Source organism: Pseudophryne corroboree, chromosome 7 (assembly GCF_028390025.1).
Source record: "Pseudophryne corroboree isolate aPseCor3 chromosome 7, aPseCor3.hap2, whole genome shotgun sequence".
NCBI lineage: Eukaryota > Metazoa > Chordata > Amphibia > Anura > Myobatrachidae > Pseudophryne > Pseudophryne corroboree.
The window spans coordinates 103,827,375-103,847,202 of NC_086450.1; the positions used below are offsets into that span (position 1 = coordinate 103,827,375).

A 19,828-nucleotide genomic window follows, 5' to 3' on the forward strand; every position below is an offset into this window, starting at 1 on the left:
ATTATACACTGCTTACAGTCTACTAATCATCTTTAAACCGTGCTCTAAATGCCATAAACACAAAAACAGTCCACACACATCATAGCTAAATACTTGCTTCAACTACCTTCCTAATTACATTTTTATAATGATAATGCATATTACAGTTCTTCCGCCTGCTCTACAGCCTATGATAAAATATTAGAAATGCCATTCCACAGGGTGAGAGTTATAAGGCGGCAAATTGCAACAAATTGCTGCTGTGCCTTGCCTTGTCTTCCCCGGAACTTATGATAACGTTCGAGTTGCCGAGGGAAGGTTTATGTGAACGGACAGTTTACATATTGTGCTCTAACTTGGATTTTTCACTTTGAGGCTTGTCTGGATCGCGCTGGTTATAGGCTGTTTATTTGTTTTGCGTAGTAGTTTATGTATTTGCTTTGTAATATTGTTGCATGTGGTGTGTTTCTGCAGCATAAAGCAATGAAGCTGAAGGAGCTTGAGGGTTGCCTGCAGCAAGTTGATGTGTTTGAGAATCCAAAGCTTCTCTTGGAGCAATATCCCACAAGACCACATATTGCAGGTGAGTGTGTTTATCATGATTGCTTATCATGAGCATCATAAACAGTACAGTTTAGGTATCTGAACAAAAACTACTCTGTTTATGGGGAACTTGACCCCATTAGAAATACTCAGCAGTAATAAGATGCTTGGAATTGGATTAATATGTATTTAGTCGTCCTCTTGTAATATTCTGATTGTGATGGTTTGGACACTTATTGAACAGTTGTTCAACATGTTCTTTTTGAATCCTTTGTCATTGCAGCGTGTATGCTATACACCATTCATAATACATTTGGTGATATTGAAGATAAAGTAGTCGCAGATCTAGGCTGTGGGTGTGGAGTGCTCAGTATTGGGGCAGCTATGTTGGGCGCTGGGTAAGTACATTTATATAACTTCTGATGATTTTTTGTTGTTCCTTAGGGCAACACATTATTTGTGCTGATTACAGCATAATAAAATTCTTTCTCTGACGTCCTAGTGGATGCTGGGGACTCCGAAAGGACCATGGGGAATAGCGGCTCCGCAGGAGACTGGGCACAAAAGTAAAAGCTTTAGGACTACCTGGTGTGCACTGGCTCCTCCCCCTATGACCCTCCTCCAAGCCTCAGTTAGATTTTTGTGCCCGAACGAGAAGGGTGCATACTAAGGGGCTCTCCTGAGCTGCTTAGAGTAAAAGTTTAAAGTAGGTTTTTTATTTTCAGTGAGACCTGCTGGCAACAGGCTCACTGCACTGAGGGACTAAGGGGAGAAGAAGCGAACTCACCTGCGTGCAGAGTGGATTGGGCTTCTTAGGCTACTGGACATTAGCTCCAGAGGGACGATCACAGGCCCAGCCATGGATGGGTCCCAGAGCCGCGCCGCCGGCCCCCTTACAGAGCCAGAAGACTGAAGAGGTCCGGAAAATCGGCGGCAGAAGACGTCCTGTCTTCAATAAGGTAGCGCACAGCACCGCAGCTGTGCGCCATTGCTCTCAGCACACTTCACACTCCGGTCACTGAGGGTGCAGGGCGCTGGGGGGGGTGCCCTGAGACGCAATAAAAACACCTTATTTGGCAAAAAATACATCACATATAGCTCCTGGGCTATATGGATGCATTTAACCCCTGCCAATTTTTCCTTAAAAAAGCGGGAGAAAGGCCGCCGAGAAGGGGGCGGAGCCTATCTCCTCAGCACACTGGCGCCATTTTTTCCTCACAGCTCCGTTGGAGGAAGGCTCCCTGACTCTCCCCTGCAGTCCTGCACTACAGAAACAGGGTAAAACAAGAGAGGGGGGGCACTAATTTGGCAGATAAATATATACAGCAGCTATATCAGGGAAAAACACTTATATAAGGTTATCCCTATATATATATATATATATATATATATATATATATATATATATATATATATATATATATATAGCGCTCTGGTGTGTGCTGGCAAACTCTCCCTCTGTCTCCCCAAAGGGCTAGTGGGGTCCTGTCCTCTATCAGAGCATTCCCTGTGTGTGTGCTGTGTGTCGGTACGTTGTGTCGACATGTATGAGGAGGAAAATGGTGTGGAGGCGGAGCAATTGCCTGTGTTAGTGATGTCACCCCCTAGGGAGTCGACACCTGACTGGATGGTCTTATGCAAAGAATTACGTGATAGTGTCAGCACGTTACAAAAGACTGTTGACGACATGAGACAGCCGGCAAATCAGTTAATACCTGTACAGGCGTCTCAAACACCGTCAGGGGCTCTAAAGCGCCCGTTACCTCAGGTGGTCGACACAGACACAGACACGGACACTGACTCCAGTGTAGACGGTGAGGAAACAAATGTATTTTCCAGTAGGGCCACACGTTACATGATCACGGCAATGAAGGAGGTTTTGAACATTTCTGATACTACAAGTACCACAAAAAAGGGTATTATGTGGGGTGTGAAAAAACTACCCGTAGTTTCTCTATCGTCCTAGTGGATGCTGGGGTTCCTGAAAGGACCATGGGGAATAGCGGCTCCGCAGGAGACAGGGCACAAAAAGTAAAGCTTTTTCCGATCAGGTGGTGTGCACTGGCTCCTCCCCCTATGACCCTCCTCCAGACTCCAGTTAGATTTTTGTGCCCGGCCGAGAAGGGTGCAATCTAGGTGGCTCTCCTAAAGAGCTGCTTAGAGAAAGTTTAGCTAGGTTTTTTATTTTACAGTGATTCCTGCTGGCAACAGGATCACTGCAGCGAGGGACTGAGGGGAGAAGGAGTCAACTCACCTGCGTGCAGGATGGATTGGTTTCTTGGCTACTGGACATCAAGCTCCAGAGGGACGATCACAGGTACAGCCTGGATGGTCACCGGAGCCACGCCGCCGGCCCCCTTGCAGATGCTGAAATCAGAAGAGGTCCAGAATCGGCGGCTGAAGACTCCTGCAGTCTTCTAAAGGTAGCGCACAGCACTGCAGCTGTGCGCCATTTTCCTCTCAGCACACTTCACACGGCAGTCACTGAGGGTGCAGGGCGCTGGGAGGGGGGCGCCCTGGGAGGCAAATGAGTACCTATAAAGGCTAAAAATACCTCACATATAGCCCTAGAGGCTATATGGAGATATTTAACCCCTGCCTAATTTTTCTAAATAGCGGGAGACGAGCCCGCCGGAAAAGGGGCGGGGCCTATCTCCTCAGCACACGGCGCCATTTCCTCTCACAGCTCCGCTGGTCAGGACGGCTCCCAAGTCTCTCCCCTGCACTGCACTACAGAAACAGGGTAAAACAGAGAGGGGGGGGCACATTTATGGCGATATTTTGATATAACAAAGCAGCTATAAGGGAGCACTTATTATAAGGCTATCCCTGATATATATATATAGCGCTTTTGGTGTGTGCTGGCAAACTCTCCCTCTGTCTCCCCAAAGGGCTAGTGGGTCCTGTCTTCGTTAGGAGCATTCCCTGTGTGTCTGCTGTGTGTCGGTACGTGTGTGTCGACATGTATGAGGACGATATTGGTGTGGAGGCGGAGCAATTGCCAAATATGAGGATGTCACCCCCTAGGGAGTCGACACCAGAATGGATGCCTTTATTTATGGAACTACGGGATAGTGTCAACACGCTAAAGCAGTCGTTTGACGACATGAGACGGCCGGACAATCAATTAGTGCCTGTCCAGGCGACTCAAACACCGTCAGGGGCTGTGAAACGCCCTTTGCCTCAGTCGGTCGACACAGACCCAGACACAGGCGATGACTCCAGTGGTGACGGTGACGAATCAACCGTATTTTCCAGTAGGGCCACACGTTATATGATTTTGGCAATGAAGGAGGCGTTACATTTAGCTGATACTACAGGTACCACTAAACAGGGTATTATGTGGGGTATGAAAAAACTACCTATAGTTTTTCCTGAATCAGAAGAACTAAATGACGTGTGTAATGAAGCGTGGGTTGCCCCTGATAAAAAGCTGATAATTTCAAAGAAATTATTGGCATTATACCCTTTCCCGCCAGAGGTTAGGGAGCGCTGGGAAACACCTCCTAGGGTGGACAAGGCGCTAACACGCTTATCTAAACAAGTGGCGTTACCCTCTCCTGAGACGGCCGCACTTAAAGATCCATCAGATAGGAGGATGGAAAATATCCAAAAAAGTATATACACACATGCAGGTGTTATACTACGACCAGCTGTAGCGACTGCCTGGATGGGCAGTGCGGGGGTAGTTTGGTCAGAATCCCTGATTGAAAATATTGATACCCTGGACAGGGACAATATTTTACTGTCGTTAGAACAAATAAAGGATGCATTTCTTTATATGCGTGATGCACAGAGGGATATATGCACACTGGCATCACGGGTAAGTGCTATGTCCATTTCGGCCAGAAGAGCTTTATGGACGCGACAGTGGACAGGCGATGCGGATTCAAAACGGCATATGGAAGTTTTGCCGTATAAAGGGGAGGAGTTATTTGGAGTCGGTCTATCATATTTGGTGGCCACGGCTACAGCCGGGAAATCCACCTTTCTACCTCAAGTCACTCCCCAACAGAAAAAGGCACCGACTTTTCAACCGCAGCCCTTTCGTTCCTTTAAAAATAAGAGAGCAAAGGGCTATTCATATCTGCCACGAGGCAAAGGTCGAGGGAAGAGACAGCAACACGCAGCTCCTTCCCAGGATCAGAAGCCCTCCCCGGCTTCTACAAAAGCCTCAGCATGACGCTGGGGCTTCTCAAGCGGACTCGGGGACGGTGGGGGGTCGTCTCAAAAATTACAGCGCGCAGTGGGCTCACTCGCAAGTAGATCCCTGGATCCTGCAGATAATATCTCAGGGATACAGGTTGGAATTAGAGACAGATCCACCTCGCCGTTTCCTGAAGTCTGCTTTACCAACGTCCCCCTCCGAAAGCGAGACGGTTTTGGAAGCCATTCACAAGCTGTACTCTCAGCAGGTGATAGTCAAGGTACCTCTTTTACAACAAGGAAAGGGGTATTATTCCACTCTATTTGTGGTACCGAAGCCGGATGGCTCGGTAAGGCCTATTCTAAATCTGAAGTCCTTGAACCTGTACATAAAGAAGTTCAAGTTCAAGATGGAGTCACTCAGAGCAGTGATAGCGAACCTGGAAGAGAGGGACTTTATGGTATCCTTGGACATCAAGGATGCGTACCTCCACGTTCCAATTTACCCCTCACACCAGGGGTACCTCAGGTTCGTTGTACAAAACTGTCACTATCAGTTTCAGACGCTGCCGTTCGGATTGTCCACGGCACCTCGGATCTTTACAAAGGTAATGGCCGAGATGATGATTCTTCTTCGAAGAAAAGGCGTATTAATTATCCCATACTTGGACGATCTCCTAATAAGGGCGAGGTCCAGAGAACAGCTAGAGATGGGATTAGCACTGTCTCAAGAAGTGCTAAAACAGCACGGGTGGATTCTGAATATTCCAAAATCCCAGTTAATGCCGACAACTCGTCTGCTGTTCCTAGGGATGATTCTGGACACGGTTCAGAAAAAGGTTTTTCTCCCGGAGGAAAAAGCCAAGGAGTTATCCGAGCTTGTCAGGAACCTCCTAAAACCAGGAAAGGTGTCTGTACATCAATGCACAAGAGTCCTGGGAAAAATGGTGGCTTCTTACGAAGCAATTCCATTCGGCAGATTCCACGCAAGAATTTTCCAAAGGGATCTGTTGAACAAATGGTCAGGGTCGCATCTTCAGATGCACCTGCGGATAACCCTGTCTCCAAGGACAAGGGTGTCTCTTCTGTGGTGGTTGCAGAGTGCTCATCTATTGGAGGGCCGCAGATTCGGCATACAGGATTGGATCCTGGTGACCACGGACGCCAGCCTGAGAGGCTGGGGAGCAGTCACACAAGGAAGAAACTTCCAGGGAGTATGGACGAGCCTGGAAACGTCTCTTCACATAAACATTCTGGAACTAAGAGCAATATACAATGCTCTAAGCCAGGCAGAACCTCTGCTTCAGGGAAAACCGGTGTTGATCCAGTCGGACAACATCACGGCAGTCGCCCATGTGAACAGACAGGGCGGCACAAGAAGCAGGAGTGCAATGGCAGAAGCTGCAAGGATTCTTCGCTGGGCAGAGAATCATGTGATAGCACTGTCAGCAGTGTTCATCCCGGGAGTGGACAACTGGGAAGCAGACTTCCTCAGCAGACACGATCTTCACCCGGGAGAGTGGGGACTTCATCCAGAAGTCTTCCACATGCTGGTAACCCGTTGGGAAAGACCAATGGTGGACATGATGGCGTCTCGCCTCAACAAAAAACTGGACAGGTATTGCGCCAGGTCAAGAGATCCGCAGGCAATAGCTGTGGACGCGCTGGTAACGCCTTGGGTGTACCAGTCGGTGTATGTGTTTCCTCCTCTGCCTCTCATACCAAAAGTATTGAGAATTATACGGCAAAGAGGCGTAAGAACGATACTAGTGGTTCCGGATTGGCCAAGAAGGACTTGGTACCCGGAACTTCAAGAGATGATCACGGAAGATCCGTGGCCTCTACCTCTAAGGAGGGACTTGCTTCAGCAGGGTCCCTGTCTGTTTCAAGACTTACCGCGGCTGCGTTTGACGGCATGGCGGTTGAACGCCGGATCCTAAAGGAAAAAGGCATGCCGGAAGAAGTCATTCCTACTTTGATTAAAGCAAGGAAGGAAGTAACCGTGCAACATTATCACCGAATTTGGCGAAAATATGTTGCGTGGTGCGAAGATCGGAGTGCTCCGACGGAGGAATTTCAACTGGGTCGATTCCTACATTTCCTGCAATCAGGATTGTCAATGGGTCTCAAATTGGGATCTATTAAGGTTCAAATTTCGGCCCTGTCGATTTTCTTTCAAAAAGAATTGGCTTCAGTCCCTGAAGTCCAGACCTTTGTTAAGGGAGTGCTGCATATACAGCCTCCTGTGGTGCCTCCAGTGGCACCGTGGGATCTCAATGTGGTTTTGGATTTCCTAAAATCTCATTGGTTTGAACCACTAAAAAAGGTGGATTTGAAATATCTCACATGGAAAGTGACCATGCTTCTAGCCCTGGCTTCTGCCAGGAGAGTGTCAGAATTGGCAGCTTTATCTTACAAAAGCCCATATCTGATTTTCCATTCGGACAGGGCAGAACTGCGGACTCGTCCGCATTTTCTCCCTAAGGTGGTGTCAGCATTTCATCTGAACCAGCCTATTGTAGTGCCTGCGGCTACAAGTGACTTGGAGGACTCCAAGTTACTGGACGTTGTCAGAGCATTAAAAATATATATTGCAAGGACAGCTGGAGTCAGAAAATCTGACTCGTTGTTTATATTGTATGCACCCAACAAGATGGGTGCTCCAGCGTCTAAGCAGACGATTGCTCGTTGGATCTGTAGCACAATCCAACTTGCACATTCTGTGGCAGGCCTGCCACAGCCTAAATCTGTAAAGGCCCACTCCACAAGGAAGGTGGGCTCATCTTGGGCGGCTGCCCGAGGGGTCTCGGCATTACAACTTTGCCGAGCAGCTACGTGGTCAGGGGAGAACACGTTTGTAAAATTTTACAAATTTGATACTCTGGCTAAGGAGGACCTGGAGTTCTCTCATTCGGTGCTGCAGAGTCATCCGCACTCTCCCGCCCGTTTGGGAGCTTTGGTATAATCCCCATGGTCCTTTCAGGAACCCCAGCATCCACTAGGACGATAGAGAAAATAAGATTTTACTTACCGATAAATCTATTTCTCGGAGTCCGTAGTGGATGCTGGGCGCCCATCCCAAGTGCGGATTATCTGCATAAATTGTACATAGTTATTGTTAACTAATTCGGGTTATTGTTGAAGGAAGCCATCTTTCAGAGGCTCCGCTGTTATCATACTGTTAACTGGGTTTAGATCACAAGTTGTACGGTGTGATTGGTGTGGCTGGTATGAGTCTTACCCGGGATTCAAAATCCTCCCTTATTGTGTACGCTCGTCCGGGCACAGTACCTAACTGGAGTCTGGAGGAGGGTCATAGGGGGAGGAGCCAGTGCACACCACCTGATCGGAAAAAGCTTTACTTTTTGTGCCCTGTCTCCTGCGGAGCCGCTATTCCCCATGGTCCTTTCAGGAACCCCAGCATCCACTACGGACTCCGAGAAATAGATTTATCGGTAAGTAAAATCTTATTTTTTCCTGAATCAGATGAATTAAATGAGGTGTGTGATGAAGCGTGGGTTTCCCCCGATAAAAAACTGCTAATTTCTAAAAAATTATTGGCATTATACCCTTTCCCGCCAGAGGTTAGGGCGCGTTGGGAAACACCCCCTAGGGTAGATAAGGCGCTCACACGCTTATCAAAACAAGTGGCGTTACCGTCTCCTGATACGGCCGCCCTCAAGGAACCAGCTGATAGGAAGCTGGAAAATATCCTAAAAAGTATATACACACATACTGGTATTATACTGCGACCAGCAATCGCCTCAGCCTGGATGTGCAGTGCTGGGGTGGCTTGGTCGGATTCCCTGACTGAAAATATTGATACCCTGGACAGGGACAATATATTATTGACTATAGAGCATTTAAAGGATGCATTTCTATATATGCGAGATGCACAGAGGGATATTTGCACTCTGGCATCAAGAGTAAGTGCGATGTCCATTTCTGCCAGAAGAGGGTTATGGACGCGACAGTGGTCAGGTGATGCGGATTCCAAACGGCATATGGAAGTATTGCCGTATAAAGGGGAGGAGTTATTTGGGGTCGGTCTATCGGACCTGGTGGCCACGGCAACGGCTGCGAAATCCACCTTTTTACCCCAGGTCACCTCTCGGCAGAAAAAGATACCGTCTTTTCAGGCTCAGTCCTTTCGTCCCCATAAGGGCAAGCGGGCAAAAGGCCACTCATATCTGCCCCGGGGCAGAGGAAGGGGAAAAAGACTGCAGCAGACAGCCTCTTCCCACGAACAGAAGCCCTCCCCCGCTTCTGCCAAGTCCTCAGCATGACGCTGGGGCCTTACAAGCGGACTCAGGCACGGTGGGGGCCCGTCTCAAGAATTCCAGCGCGCAGTGGGCTCACTCGCAAGTGGACCCCTGGATCCTGCAGGTAGTATCTCAGGGGTACAAATTGGAATTCGAGACGTCTTCCCCCTCGCCGGTTCCTGAAGTCTGCTTTACCAACGTCTCCCCCCGACAGGGAGGCGGTATTGGAAGCCATTCACAAGCTGTATTCCCAGCAGGTGATAATCAAGGTACCCCTCCTACAACAGGGAAAGGGGTATTATTCCACGCTGTTTGTGGTACCGAAGCCGGACGGCTCGGTGAGACCTATTTTAAATCTGAAATCCTTGAACACTTACATAAAAAGGTTCAAGTTCAAGATGGAGTCACTCAGAGCAGTGATAGCGAACCTGGAAGAAGGGGACTATATGGTGTCTCTGGACATCAAGGATGCTTACCTCCATGTCCCAATTTGCCCTTCTCACCAAGGGTACCTCAGGTTTGTGGTACAGAACTGTCACTATCAGTTTCAGACGCTGCCGTTTGGATTGTCCACGGCACCTCAGGTCTTTACCAAGGTAATGGCCGAAATGATGATTCTTCTTCGAAGAAAAGGCGTCTTAATTATCCCTTACTTGGACGATCTCCTGATAAGGGCAAGGTCCAGAGAACAGTTAGAGGTCGGAGTAGCACTATCTCAAGTAGTACTACGACAGCACGGATGGATTCTAAATATTCCAAAATCGCAGCTGATTCCGACGACACGTCTGCTGTTCCTAGGGATGATTCTGGACACAGTACAGAAAAAGGTGTTTCTCCCGGAGGAGAAAGCCAGGGAGTTATCCGACCTAGTCAGGAACCTCCTGAGACCAGGCCAAGTGTCAGTGCATCAATGCACAAGGGTCCTGGGAAAGATGGTGGCTTCTTACGAAGCGATTCCATTCGGCAGATTCCACGCAAGAACTTTTCAGTGGGATCTGCTGGACAAATGGTCCGGATCGCATCTTCAAATGCATCAGCGGATAACCCTGTCTCCAAGGACAAGGGTGTCTCTCCTGTGGTGGTTACAGAGTGCTCATCTCCTAGAGGGCCGCAGATTCGGCATTCAGGATTGGGTCCTGGTGACCACGGATGCCAGCCTGAGAGGCTGGGGAGCAGTCACACAGGGAAAAAATTTCCAGGGCTTGTGGTCAAGCATGGAAACGTCACTTCACATAAATATCCTGGAACTAAGGGCCATTTACAATGCCCTAAGTCAGGCAAGGCCTCTGCTTCAGGGTCAGCCGGTGTTGATACAGTCGGACAACATCACGGCAGTCGCCCACGTAAACAGACAGGGCGGCACAAGAAGCAGGAGGGCAATGACGGAAGTTGCAAGGATTCTTCGCTGGGCGGAAAATCATGTGATAGCACTGTCAGCAGTGTTCATTCCGGGAGTGGACAACTGGGAAGCAGACTTCCTCAGCAGACACGATCTCCACCCGGGGGAGTGGGGACTTCACCCAGAAGTCTTCCACATGATTGTGAACCGTTGGGAAAAACCAAAGGTGGACATGATGGCGTCCCGCCTCAACAAAAAACTGGACAGATATTGCGCCAGGTCAAGGGACCCTCAGGCAATAGCTGTGGACGCTCTGGTAACACCGTGGGTGTACCAGTCAGTGTATGTGTTCCCTCCTCTGCCTCTCATACCCAAGGTACTGAGAATCATAAGAAGGAGAGGAGTAAAGACTATACTCGTGGCTCCGGATTGGGCAAGAAGGACTTGGTACCCGGAACTTCAAGAGATGCTCACGGAAGACCCGTGGCCTCTACCTCTAAGAAAGGACCTGCTCCAGCAGGGACCATGTCTGTTCCAAGACTTACCGCGGCTGCGTTTGACGGCATGGCGGTTGAACGCCGGATCCTGAAGGAAAAAGGCATTCCGGATGAAGTCATCCCTACCCTGATCAAAGCCAGGAAGGATGTAATTGTGCAACATTATCACCGTATTTGGCGTAAATATGTTGCGTGGTGTGAGGCCAGGAAGGCCCCTACAGAGGAATTTCAACTGGGTCGTTTCCTGCATTTCCTGCAAACAGGACTGTCTATGGGCCTAAAATTAGGGTCCATTAAGGTTCAAATTTCGGCCCTGTCAATATTCTTCCAAAAAGAACTAGCTTCAGTTCCTGAAGTTCAGACGTTTGTCAAGGGGGTACTGCATATACAGCCTCCTTTTGTGCCTCCAGTGGCACCTTGGGATCTCAATGTAGTTTTGGGATTCCTAAAATCACATTGGTTTGAACCACTCACCACTGTGAACTTAAAATATCTCACATGGAAAGTGGTAATGCTGTTAGCCCTGGCTTCAGCCAGGCGTGTATCGGAATTGGCGGCTTTATCCTATAAAAGCCCTTACCTAATTTTTCATACGGATAGGGCAGAATTGAGGACTCGTCCTCAATTTCTCCCTAAGGTGGTTTCAGCATTTCACTTAAACCAGCCTATTGTGGTGCCTGCGGCTACTAGGGACTTGGAGGATTCCAAGTTGCTGGACGTAGTCAGGGCCCTGAAAATATATGTTTCCAGGACGGCTGGAGTCAGAAAATCTGACTCGCTGTTTATCCTGTATGCACCCAACAAGCTGGGTGCTCCTGCTTCTAAGCAGACGATTGCTCGTTGGATTTGTAGTACAATTCAGCTTGCACATTCTGTGGCAGGCCTGCCACAGCCAAAATCTGTAAAAGCCCATTCCACACGGAAAGTGGGCTCATCTTGGGCGTCTGCCCGAGGGGTCTCGGCTTTACAACTTTGCCGAGCAGCTACTTGGTCAGGGGCAAACACGTTTGCTAAATTCTACAAATTTGATACCCTGGCTGAGGAGGACCTGGAGTTCTCTCATTCGGTGCTGCAGAGTCATCCGCACTCTCCCGCCCGTTTGGGAGCTTTGGTATAATCCCCATGGTCCTTTCGGAGTCCCCAGCATCCACTAGGACGTCAGAGAAAATAAGAATTTACTTACCGATAATTCTATTTCTCATAGTCCGTAGTGGATGCTGGGCGCCCATCCCAAGTGCGGATTGTCTGCAATACTTGTACATAGTTATTGTTACAAAAATCGGGTTATTATTGTTGTGAGCCATCTTTTCAGAGGCTCCTCTGTTATCATGCTGTTAACTGGGTTCAAATCACAAGTTGTACGGTGTGATTGGTGTGGCTGGTATGAGTCTTACCCGGGATTCAAAATCCTTCCTTATTGTGTACGCTCGTCCGGGCACAGTATCCTAACTGAGGCTTGGAGGAGGGTCATAGGGGGAGGAGCCAGTGCACACCAGGTAGTCCTAAAGCTTTTACTTTTGTGCCCAGTCTCCTGCGGAGCCGCTATTCCCCATGGTCCTTTCGGAGTCCCCAGCATCCACTACGGACTATGAGAAATAGAATTATCGGTAAGTAAATTCTTATTTATTATTTATTGTTGAAAACCCAAAACAATGCATTTTTCTTATGGAGATCTTACATTTGTATAATATCATTTTGATTTCCGATTATTTTTGTCAATACTGTTTTTTTTCCAATCAGGGACCATAGTGACTGCAATGCTAGGTGAACTCCTACTAGACAAATATTTGAAAGGGGATGTTGGTTGTTCTTGGAGGTGGGGAGCAAACTATATTACTTGACAGCGGTGTAGCTAACCAGTTATGTGCCATCGGCTGATGCCTCCTTACCGAATCCTTTTTTTTATCATTTGTTTCCGGTCTCAAACTAGTGCTGTACGAAACATGAAGGTGAACTCAGTATTTAGTCTAACCCTGATTTATTACTGCAGCTTTGTTAAAAAGTAAAGTACATATAATATTGCCTGCCCTACAGACACTGGACTAATTGCTCAAATGACAGAATCTTTTGAATCCTTTATGCTAGATATGACAGACAGTGTTTATCTGAATGAATCAAAAAATCATCTGCCAGCATGACCATTTGCTGTACTTTTATTTCTGTCTAACTGGATTTTCTGACCTTTTTTATCAATGTCTATCACATTGGATTCTCTGTTGACCTGGGAATAGGGCACAACAGTTATATATAGGTACAGTAGACCGCATAGTGCTTGCTAGCTGATTTCCTATTGTAGTCAAAATAAACCATGCTACCTGATTATATAAATACATGGTTGAAGGAAGCTAGGAGGATGAAGCAGTGCATGCATTAAAAGTTACAGGTAAGCATTTTCAAGCCACAATAAGTGGACAGTCCCTCTTAAAGGGGAAACCCGCACAAGAATAAATAATAATCCCAGTAACATAAGCATTAGTAATATTTCTCATACGTCCTAGAGGATGCTGGGGATGCTTCAAGAACCATGGGGTATAGACGGGATCCGCAGGAGACATGGGCACACTATAAGACTTTGGGTCTGAACTGGCTCCTCCCTCTATGCCCCTCCTCCAGACTCCAGTTAGATTCTGTGCCCAGTGATACTGGATGCACACTGAGGAGCTCTCCAGAGTTTCTCTGAAAAATACTTTATTAGGTTTGTTATTTTCAGGGAGACCTGCTGGCTACAGGCTCCCTGCATCATGGGAGTGAAGGGAGAGAAGCAGACTTACTTCTTAAGAGTTCAAGGGCTCTGCTTCTTAGGCTACTGGACACCATTAGCTCCAGAGGGTTCGATCACTACGGTACGCCTAGCTGCTTGTTCGGAGCTGCGCCGTCACCCCGCTCACAAAGCCAGAAGATAGAAGCCGGGTGAGTATGAGAAGATCAGAAGACTTCAGTGACGGCAGAAGAGTGGCCGCGCTGCGCGCCATGCTCCCACACATAACACAGCACTGCAGGGCGCAGGGGGGCCGCCCTGGGCAGCATGAACGCCACAAATCAAACTGGCATGAGTTATAACAGTGCCCCGGGCACTAGTTAAGGGACTCCCGCCAGTATAAACATATTTTTAAGCGGGACTGAAGCACGCCATGTAGTGGGCGGGGCTTAGCCCACACAGTTCTGACCAGCGCCATTTTCTCTCCTCAGAAGCTGCAGAGACACTGGTCCTGTCCTCCACACTGCTGTACAAGTAACAGGGTGCAAAATGGGGGGGGGGGGGGGCACAAATAATGTAGTGCTGATTTGTGTGTGTGTATGTATGTATATATATATATATATATATATATATATATAAGCGCTAACAGGTCTGGGCAGTCATTTTACTGACCTCAGTACCGGGATAGGCGCTGGGTGTGGGCTGGCAGAACTCTCTCTGTGTCCCTCTTGCAGGCTTTATTGTGGGTCTGTCTCCTATAGCCCCAGTGTGGTTGTGGGTGTCGGTACGTAGGTGTCGACATGTCTGAGGCTGAATGCACTTCCCAAAAGGAGGCTGGAGTGGGGACAGAAAATGTGAGAGTGACCGTGTCGGCATCGCCGACGGATGATTGGGTGAATATGTTGAGTGTTTTAAACGCAAACGTGACTAAGTTGACTAAGAGATTTGATAAATCTGAGTCTAAGAACCAAACATGGAGGAAATCCATGGAAGATGCTTTGTCACAGGCCCAGACCCCTTCGGGGTCACAGAAACGTGCATTTACCCAGATAGCAGATACAGATACCGACACGGACTCTGATTCCAGTGTCGACTATAGTGATGCCAGATTACATCCAAAGCTGGCTAAGAGTATTCAGTACATGATTGTGGCGATAAAAGACGTATTACATATCACTGAGGACCCTGGTGTTCCTGATACTAGGGTCTGTATGTTTAAAGGAAAGAAACCTGAGGTAACGTTTACTCCCTCTCATGAACTGAACGCGCTTTTTGAAAAGGCTTGGGAAAATCCTGACAAAAAGATACAGGTTCCCAAAAGAATTCCAGTGGCATGTCCGTTCCCCTCTGGGGACAGGGAAAGGAGGGAGTCAATTCCCATGGTAGACAAAGCTTTATCGCGTCTATCCAAAAAGGTGGCGCTTCCGTCCCCTGACACGGCAGCCCTAAAGGATCCCGTGGATCGTAAGCAGGTAAATACACTAAAATCCATTTATGTCACTACAGGGTCGCTACTCAGGCCTGCCGTTGCTGTGGCATGGGTGAGTAGCGCTATTGAAAGGTGGGCAGATAACTTGTCATCTGAGGTAGATACCCTAGACAGGGATAGTGTGCTTTTGACTCTGGGTCACATCAGGGACGCTACAGCATATTTAAAAGACGCTGTAAGGGATATTGGCCTTTTGGGTTCAAGAGCCAATGCCATGGCGGTCTCAGCAAGGAGAGTGTTGTGGATACGTCAATAGAATGCTGATGCTTACTCTAAGAAGGCGATGGAGTCTCTTCCGTTTAACGGTAGGGTCTTGCCTGGCGACGGCCTCACTGACCTGGTGTCTACGGCCACCGCGGGTAAGTCTTCATTTTTACCTTATGTCCCTGCACAGCAGAAGAAATCGCCTCACTATCAGATGCAGTCCTTTTCGGCCCAATAAATTCAAAAAAGGACGTGGGTCCTCCTTCCTTGCTGCGAGGGGGAGAGGACGGGGAAAAAGGTCACAGGCTGTGGCAAGTTCCCAGGAGCAGAAGTCCTCTCCGGCTTCTACCAAATCCACCGCATGACGCTGGGGCTCCGTTGCGGGAGTCCGCACCAGTGGGGGCACGTCTCAAACTCTTCAGTCAGGTCTGGGTGCACTCGGACCTGGATCCTTGTATAGTAGACATAGTAACCCAGGGGTACAAGTTAGAGTTTCAAGACGTGCCCCCCCACCGATTTTTCAAATCGGCCCTGCCAGCTTCTCTTCCAGAAAGGGAGATAGTAAGCGCTGCGATACTAAAGTTGTGTCAAAATCAAGTGATTGTCACTGTACCCCCGTCTCAACAGAGGGAAGGGTTTTATTTGTTCGTGTTACCGAAGCCGGATGGCTCAATCAGACCGATTCTAAACCTAAAATCCCTCAATTTCTTTCTAAAAAAATTCAAGTTCAAGATGGAGTCTCTACGAGCAGTGATCTCCAGTCTGGAGGAGGGGGATTTTATGGTGTCGGTCGACATAAAAGATGCCTACTTACATGTCCCCATATATCCTCCACATCAGGCTTACCTGAGATTTGCTGTGCAGGATTGTCATTACCAATTTCAGACGTTGCCGTTTGGTCTGTCCACGGCTCCGAGGATTTTCACCAAAGTAATGGCGGAAATGATGGTTTTCCTGCACAAGCAGGGAATCGCAATTATCCCATACTTGGACGAACTCCTCATAAAGGCGAGGTCCAAGGAGCAATTGTTGAAGAATGTTGCCCTTTCACTGACGATTCTAAATTTGCCAAAATCACAGTTTGATCCAACAACACGGCTGTCGTTCCTGGGTATGATTCTGGATACAGAATTGCAAAGAGTTTTTCTTCCAGTGGAAAAAGCTCTGGAAATACAGAACATGGTAAAACAGATTCTGAAACCGGCAAAGGTGTCAGTTCTTCACTGCACTCGGTTGCTGGGGAAGATGGTGGCGGCCTACGAGGCCATTCCGTATGGCAGGTTCCATGCCAGGGTGTTTCAGTGGAACCTGCTGGACCAGTGGTCCGGGTCTCACCTGGACGTGCACCGGAAAATAATTCTATCTCCCAGGCCCAGAATTTCCCTTCTGTGGTGGCTGCACAGTTCTCACCTTCCGGAGGGACGCAGGTTTGGGATTCAGGATTGGATCCTGGTGACCACAGATGCAAGCCTCCGAGGCTGGGGAGCAGTCACACAGGGAAGAAACTTTCAGGGAAAGTGGTCAAGCCAGGAAGCTTGTCTACACATAAACATTCTGGAATTAAGAGCCATCTACAACGGCATACTGCAAGCAGAACATCTTCTTCGAGGTCTGCCGGTCTTGATTCAGTCAGACAACGTGACAGCAGTGGCATACATAAACCGCCAAGACGGAATAAAAAGCAGAGCGGCGATGGCCATGGCCACGAAGATTCTTCGCTGGGCGGAAAGACATGCCAGCGCTCTGTCAGCGGTCTTCATTCCAGGAGTGAACAACTGGGAATCAGACTTCCTCAGCAGACACGATCTCCATCCAGGAGAGTGGGGTCTTCATCAAAAGGTGATAAAAATTATAAGAAGAACAAGGGTTCAGGCGATCCTCATTGTTCCGGATTGGCCAAAAAGGGCCTGGTATCCAGATCTTCAGGAGTTGCTCATAGAAGATCCCTGGCCTCTTCCTCTTCGGGAGGACATGTTTCAACAGGGGCCGTGCGTGTATCAGGACTTACCGCGGCTGCGTTTGACGGCGTGGCGGTTGAACGCCAAATCCTAGCCCGAAAGGGTATTCCCAGTGAAGTCATTCCTACACTTCTTCATGCTAGAAAAGAAGTAACGGCAAAGCATTACCACCGTATTTGTGTCTTGGTGTGAATCCAAGAAGGCTCCGACAGAAGAATTTCACCTGGGGTGTTTGCTCCATTTCCTACAAGCAGGTGTGGATGCGGGCCTAAAGTTAGGCTCTATTAAAGTACAGATTTCGGCCTTGTCTATCTTTTTTCAAAAATAATTGGCCTCCCTTCCAGAAGTTCAGACCTTCGTAAAAGGCGTGCTGCACATCCAACCTCCCTTTGTGGCACCATGGGACCTTAATGTGGTGTTGCAATTCTTGCAATCACATTGGTTTGATCCTTTGCGCAAGGTTGATTTAAAATTCCTTACTTGGGGGGCGTGGCTTGGATCGGCATGGAGTAGCTGTGTGCAGCCCTAGCTCTCCACTAATATCCTGCGATCCCATCCGTTTTGCCTCAGCCCGTGGATCCTGCTCCCTGCCTGCTGGCTCCTGAGTGTGTGCTGCCTCTGCTGCTGCCCTCACGACTCCGGTGTGCGGCGCGGTTCCGTAGCGGCGGTCCTTCCAGCGTGATGCCCGGCTCCCTGCCTCTCTGCCTGCCGCCGCTGGAGCTCCAGGAACGGCACGTGACGGCGCGTCCAGCGGTGCCTGTGTGCTGGTCCTCCGGCTGGGGAGCTGTAGAGGAGGATGCCCTACCATCTGCAGGGTCCGGTGGGGTGCATATCCTGAGCCCTGCTGAGGTAACCCTGGAGACCGGGTGCGGGTGAAAAAGCCTGTGAAACCGCCATTTTCAGACGATCTCTCTGCTCCTGCTGCTCCTTCTCCCCCTATGGTGCTGTGCTGTGGCTGCCGCTACCATTCTGTCTCCCTCCTGGGCTTAATACAAATTTACAGGGCTATACCGGGACAGTGCCCCTTACATTTGGACTGACAATATTTAATTGAAGCCTGCTGCCCTGCAATAGCTGCCTGTTACCCTGCAGTGGCTGCCTATGTGCCCACGAGTCGGCTCTCATCCTGCAGCACGTTCTACTACACACACCTGCTTCCTGAATATTTGCAGTGTGCCCACATACCTGCTTTGTTATCTTGTTGTGCCGTCTTTGCCCGGCCCGGGCAGTCCTGACCCCTGTGCTGAACCTATATTGTTGGGGATTTTTTTTGCTGTAATATCCCTAAGGTTCTGACTCCCTGTCCAGTGCTAAAATGGTGAGGGCGGGACAGAGTGCGGCTAATGCTGCTGCGAAATTGGAGAAATTTGCCAGACCACAGCAGACATGTACTTCGGCAAAGCGGGGTGATGCCGGCCCATCCTCGCCTGCGGCCGAGGTGGACACCTCCGACCCTGCTGAGCAGGTGCATTCTACCCAGCAAATATTGCAGGCAATCTCTGCGTCCGAACAGAGGGTCACGGACCGGATTGGGCAAGTACAAATGGATGTTTCTCTGCTGCGACAGGATATGCAGAAAATCCGAGAGCGTGTGGGTGAAACTGAACTTCGGATATCGGCTTTGGAGGATGCTGCTCCACCCTTACAATTGAAAGTGGCGGACCTATCTACCCAAATGATATCTATGCAAGCTAAAATGTCTGATATAGAAGGGAGACTGCGGCGCAACAACGTTCGGTTTGTTGGGCTCCCTGAGAGAGCAGAGGGCACCTCCCCGGAGTCATTTCTTGAGGGTTGGCTTATTGATCTCTTTGGCAAGGAAGCATTTACCTCTCAATTTGCGGTGGAGCGGGCGCACAGGCTCCCGCCTAGGCCGCCGCCGCCGGGGCCCCGGCTAGAACATTTATTACACGCTTCCTGCACTTTAAGGACCGTGACGCTGTGCTCCGCCTGGCCCGGACACAGGGCCCTATCCAACTAGATGGACATAATATATCCGTCTTTCCTGATTTTGCCCTGGAGGTGCAAAAGAACCGATCTCAATTTCTTCATGTCAAGCGTCAGCTCCGGGACCGAAATATACAGTATTCTATGCTGTTTCCAGCCAAGTTGCGGGTGGTGTTTAACAACACCACTCATTTTTTTACATCTCCTCAGGATGCTGGTGCATGGCTTGAACGACAACCTCGTTCTCCTCGATGATATGTTATTGCTCAGTTGTTGGTTTAATTCTTCTTTTACTGCTGTTTCAACCTATCAGATGCATATTTCTGTTAGTCTAAATGCAATGTGGGGTTATGTGCAGTGTGGGGTGTAGAGGAGCGGGGCAGACTCATGTTACTGTTCACTGTGCATCGCTCTGACATGGCGGTGCTGGGCAGCCTCACGTTACTCTGTTGTTATCTGTTGTTTTGTAATGGGGCATGTGACTAGCTATGTTTTTTCAGGGTTGGGGTACTACTTCTCTCTACACGCTGTGGAGAGCCCTTGCCGAAGATAGTGTAGGGGCTTTTCCTTGGGCTTTTTGGTTAGGCCCCTATCCCTTAGTTTGGTTACTTAGTGGGAGTTATGGGATCCAGGTATACCTTAAGTTTGCGAGGTGATACAGGGTGGGTGTGGGGGGGGTTAGTTTGTTTTTTTCTAAGCCATCATCTTTTATTTCTGTGCGTACTTTGCTGTGATACGTTATTTATAAATGATATTGCTCTGTTTT

The 19,828-nt window shown here is 48.8% G+C and overlaps 1 protein-coding gene across 1 annotated transcript in view; it reads left to right on the forward strand.

The window, feature by feature from the left end:
- Window positions 1-282: 282 nt before the first annotated feature.
- METTL5 (methyltransferase 5, N6-adenosine) overlaps window positions 283-19,828 on the forward strand; it is a 65,409-nt gene continuing 45,863 nt past the window's right edge. The window contains exons 1-2 of the mRNA XM_063933507.1: window positions 283-562; window positions 806-920. Coding sequence (XP_063789577.1) covers window positions 409-562; window positions 806-920 — 269 coding nt within the window. The 5' untranslated portion in view covers window positions 283-408. The remainder of the gene's footprint in view (window positions 563-805; window positions 921-19,828) is intronic.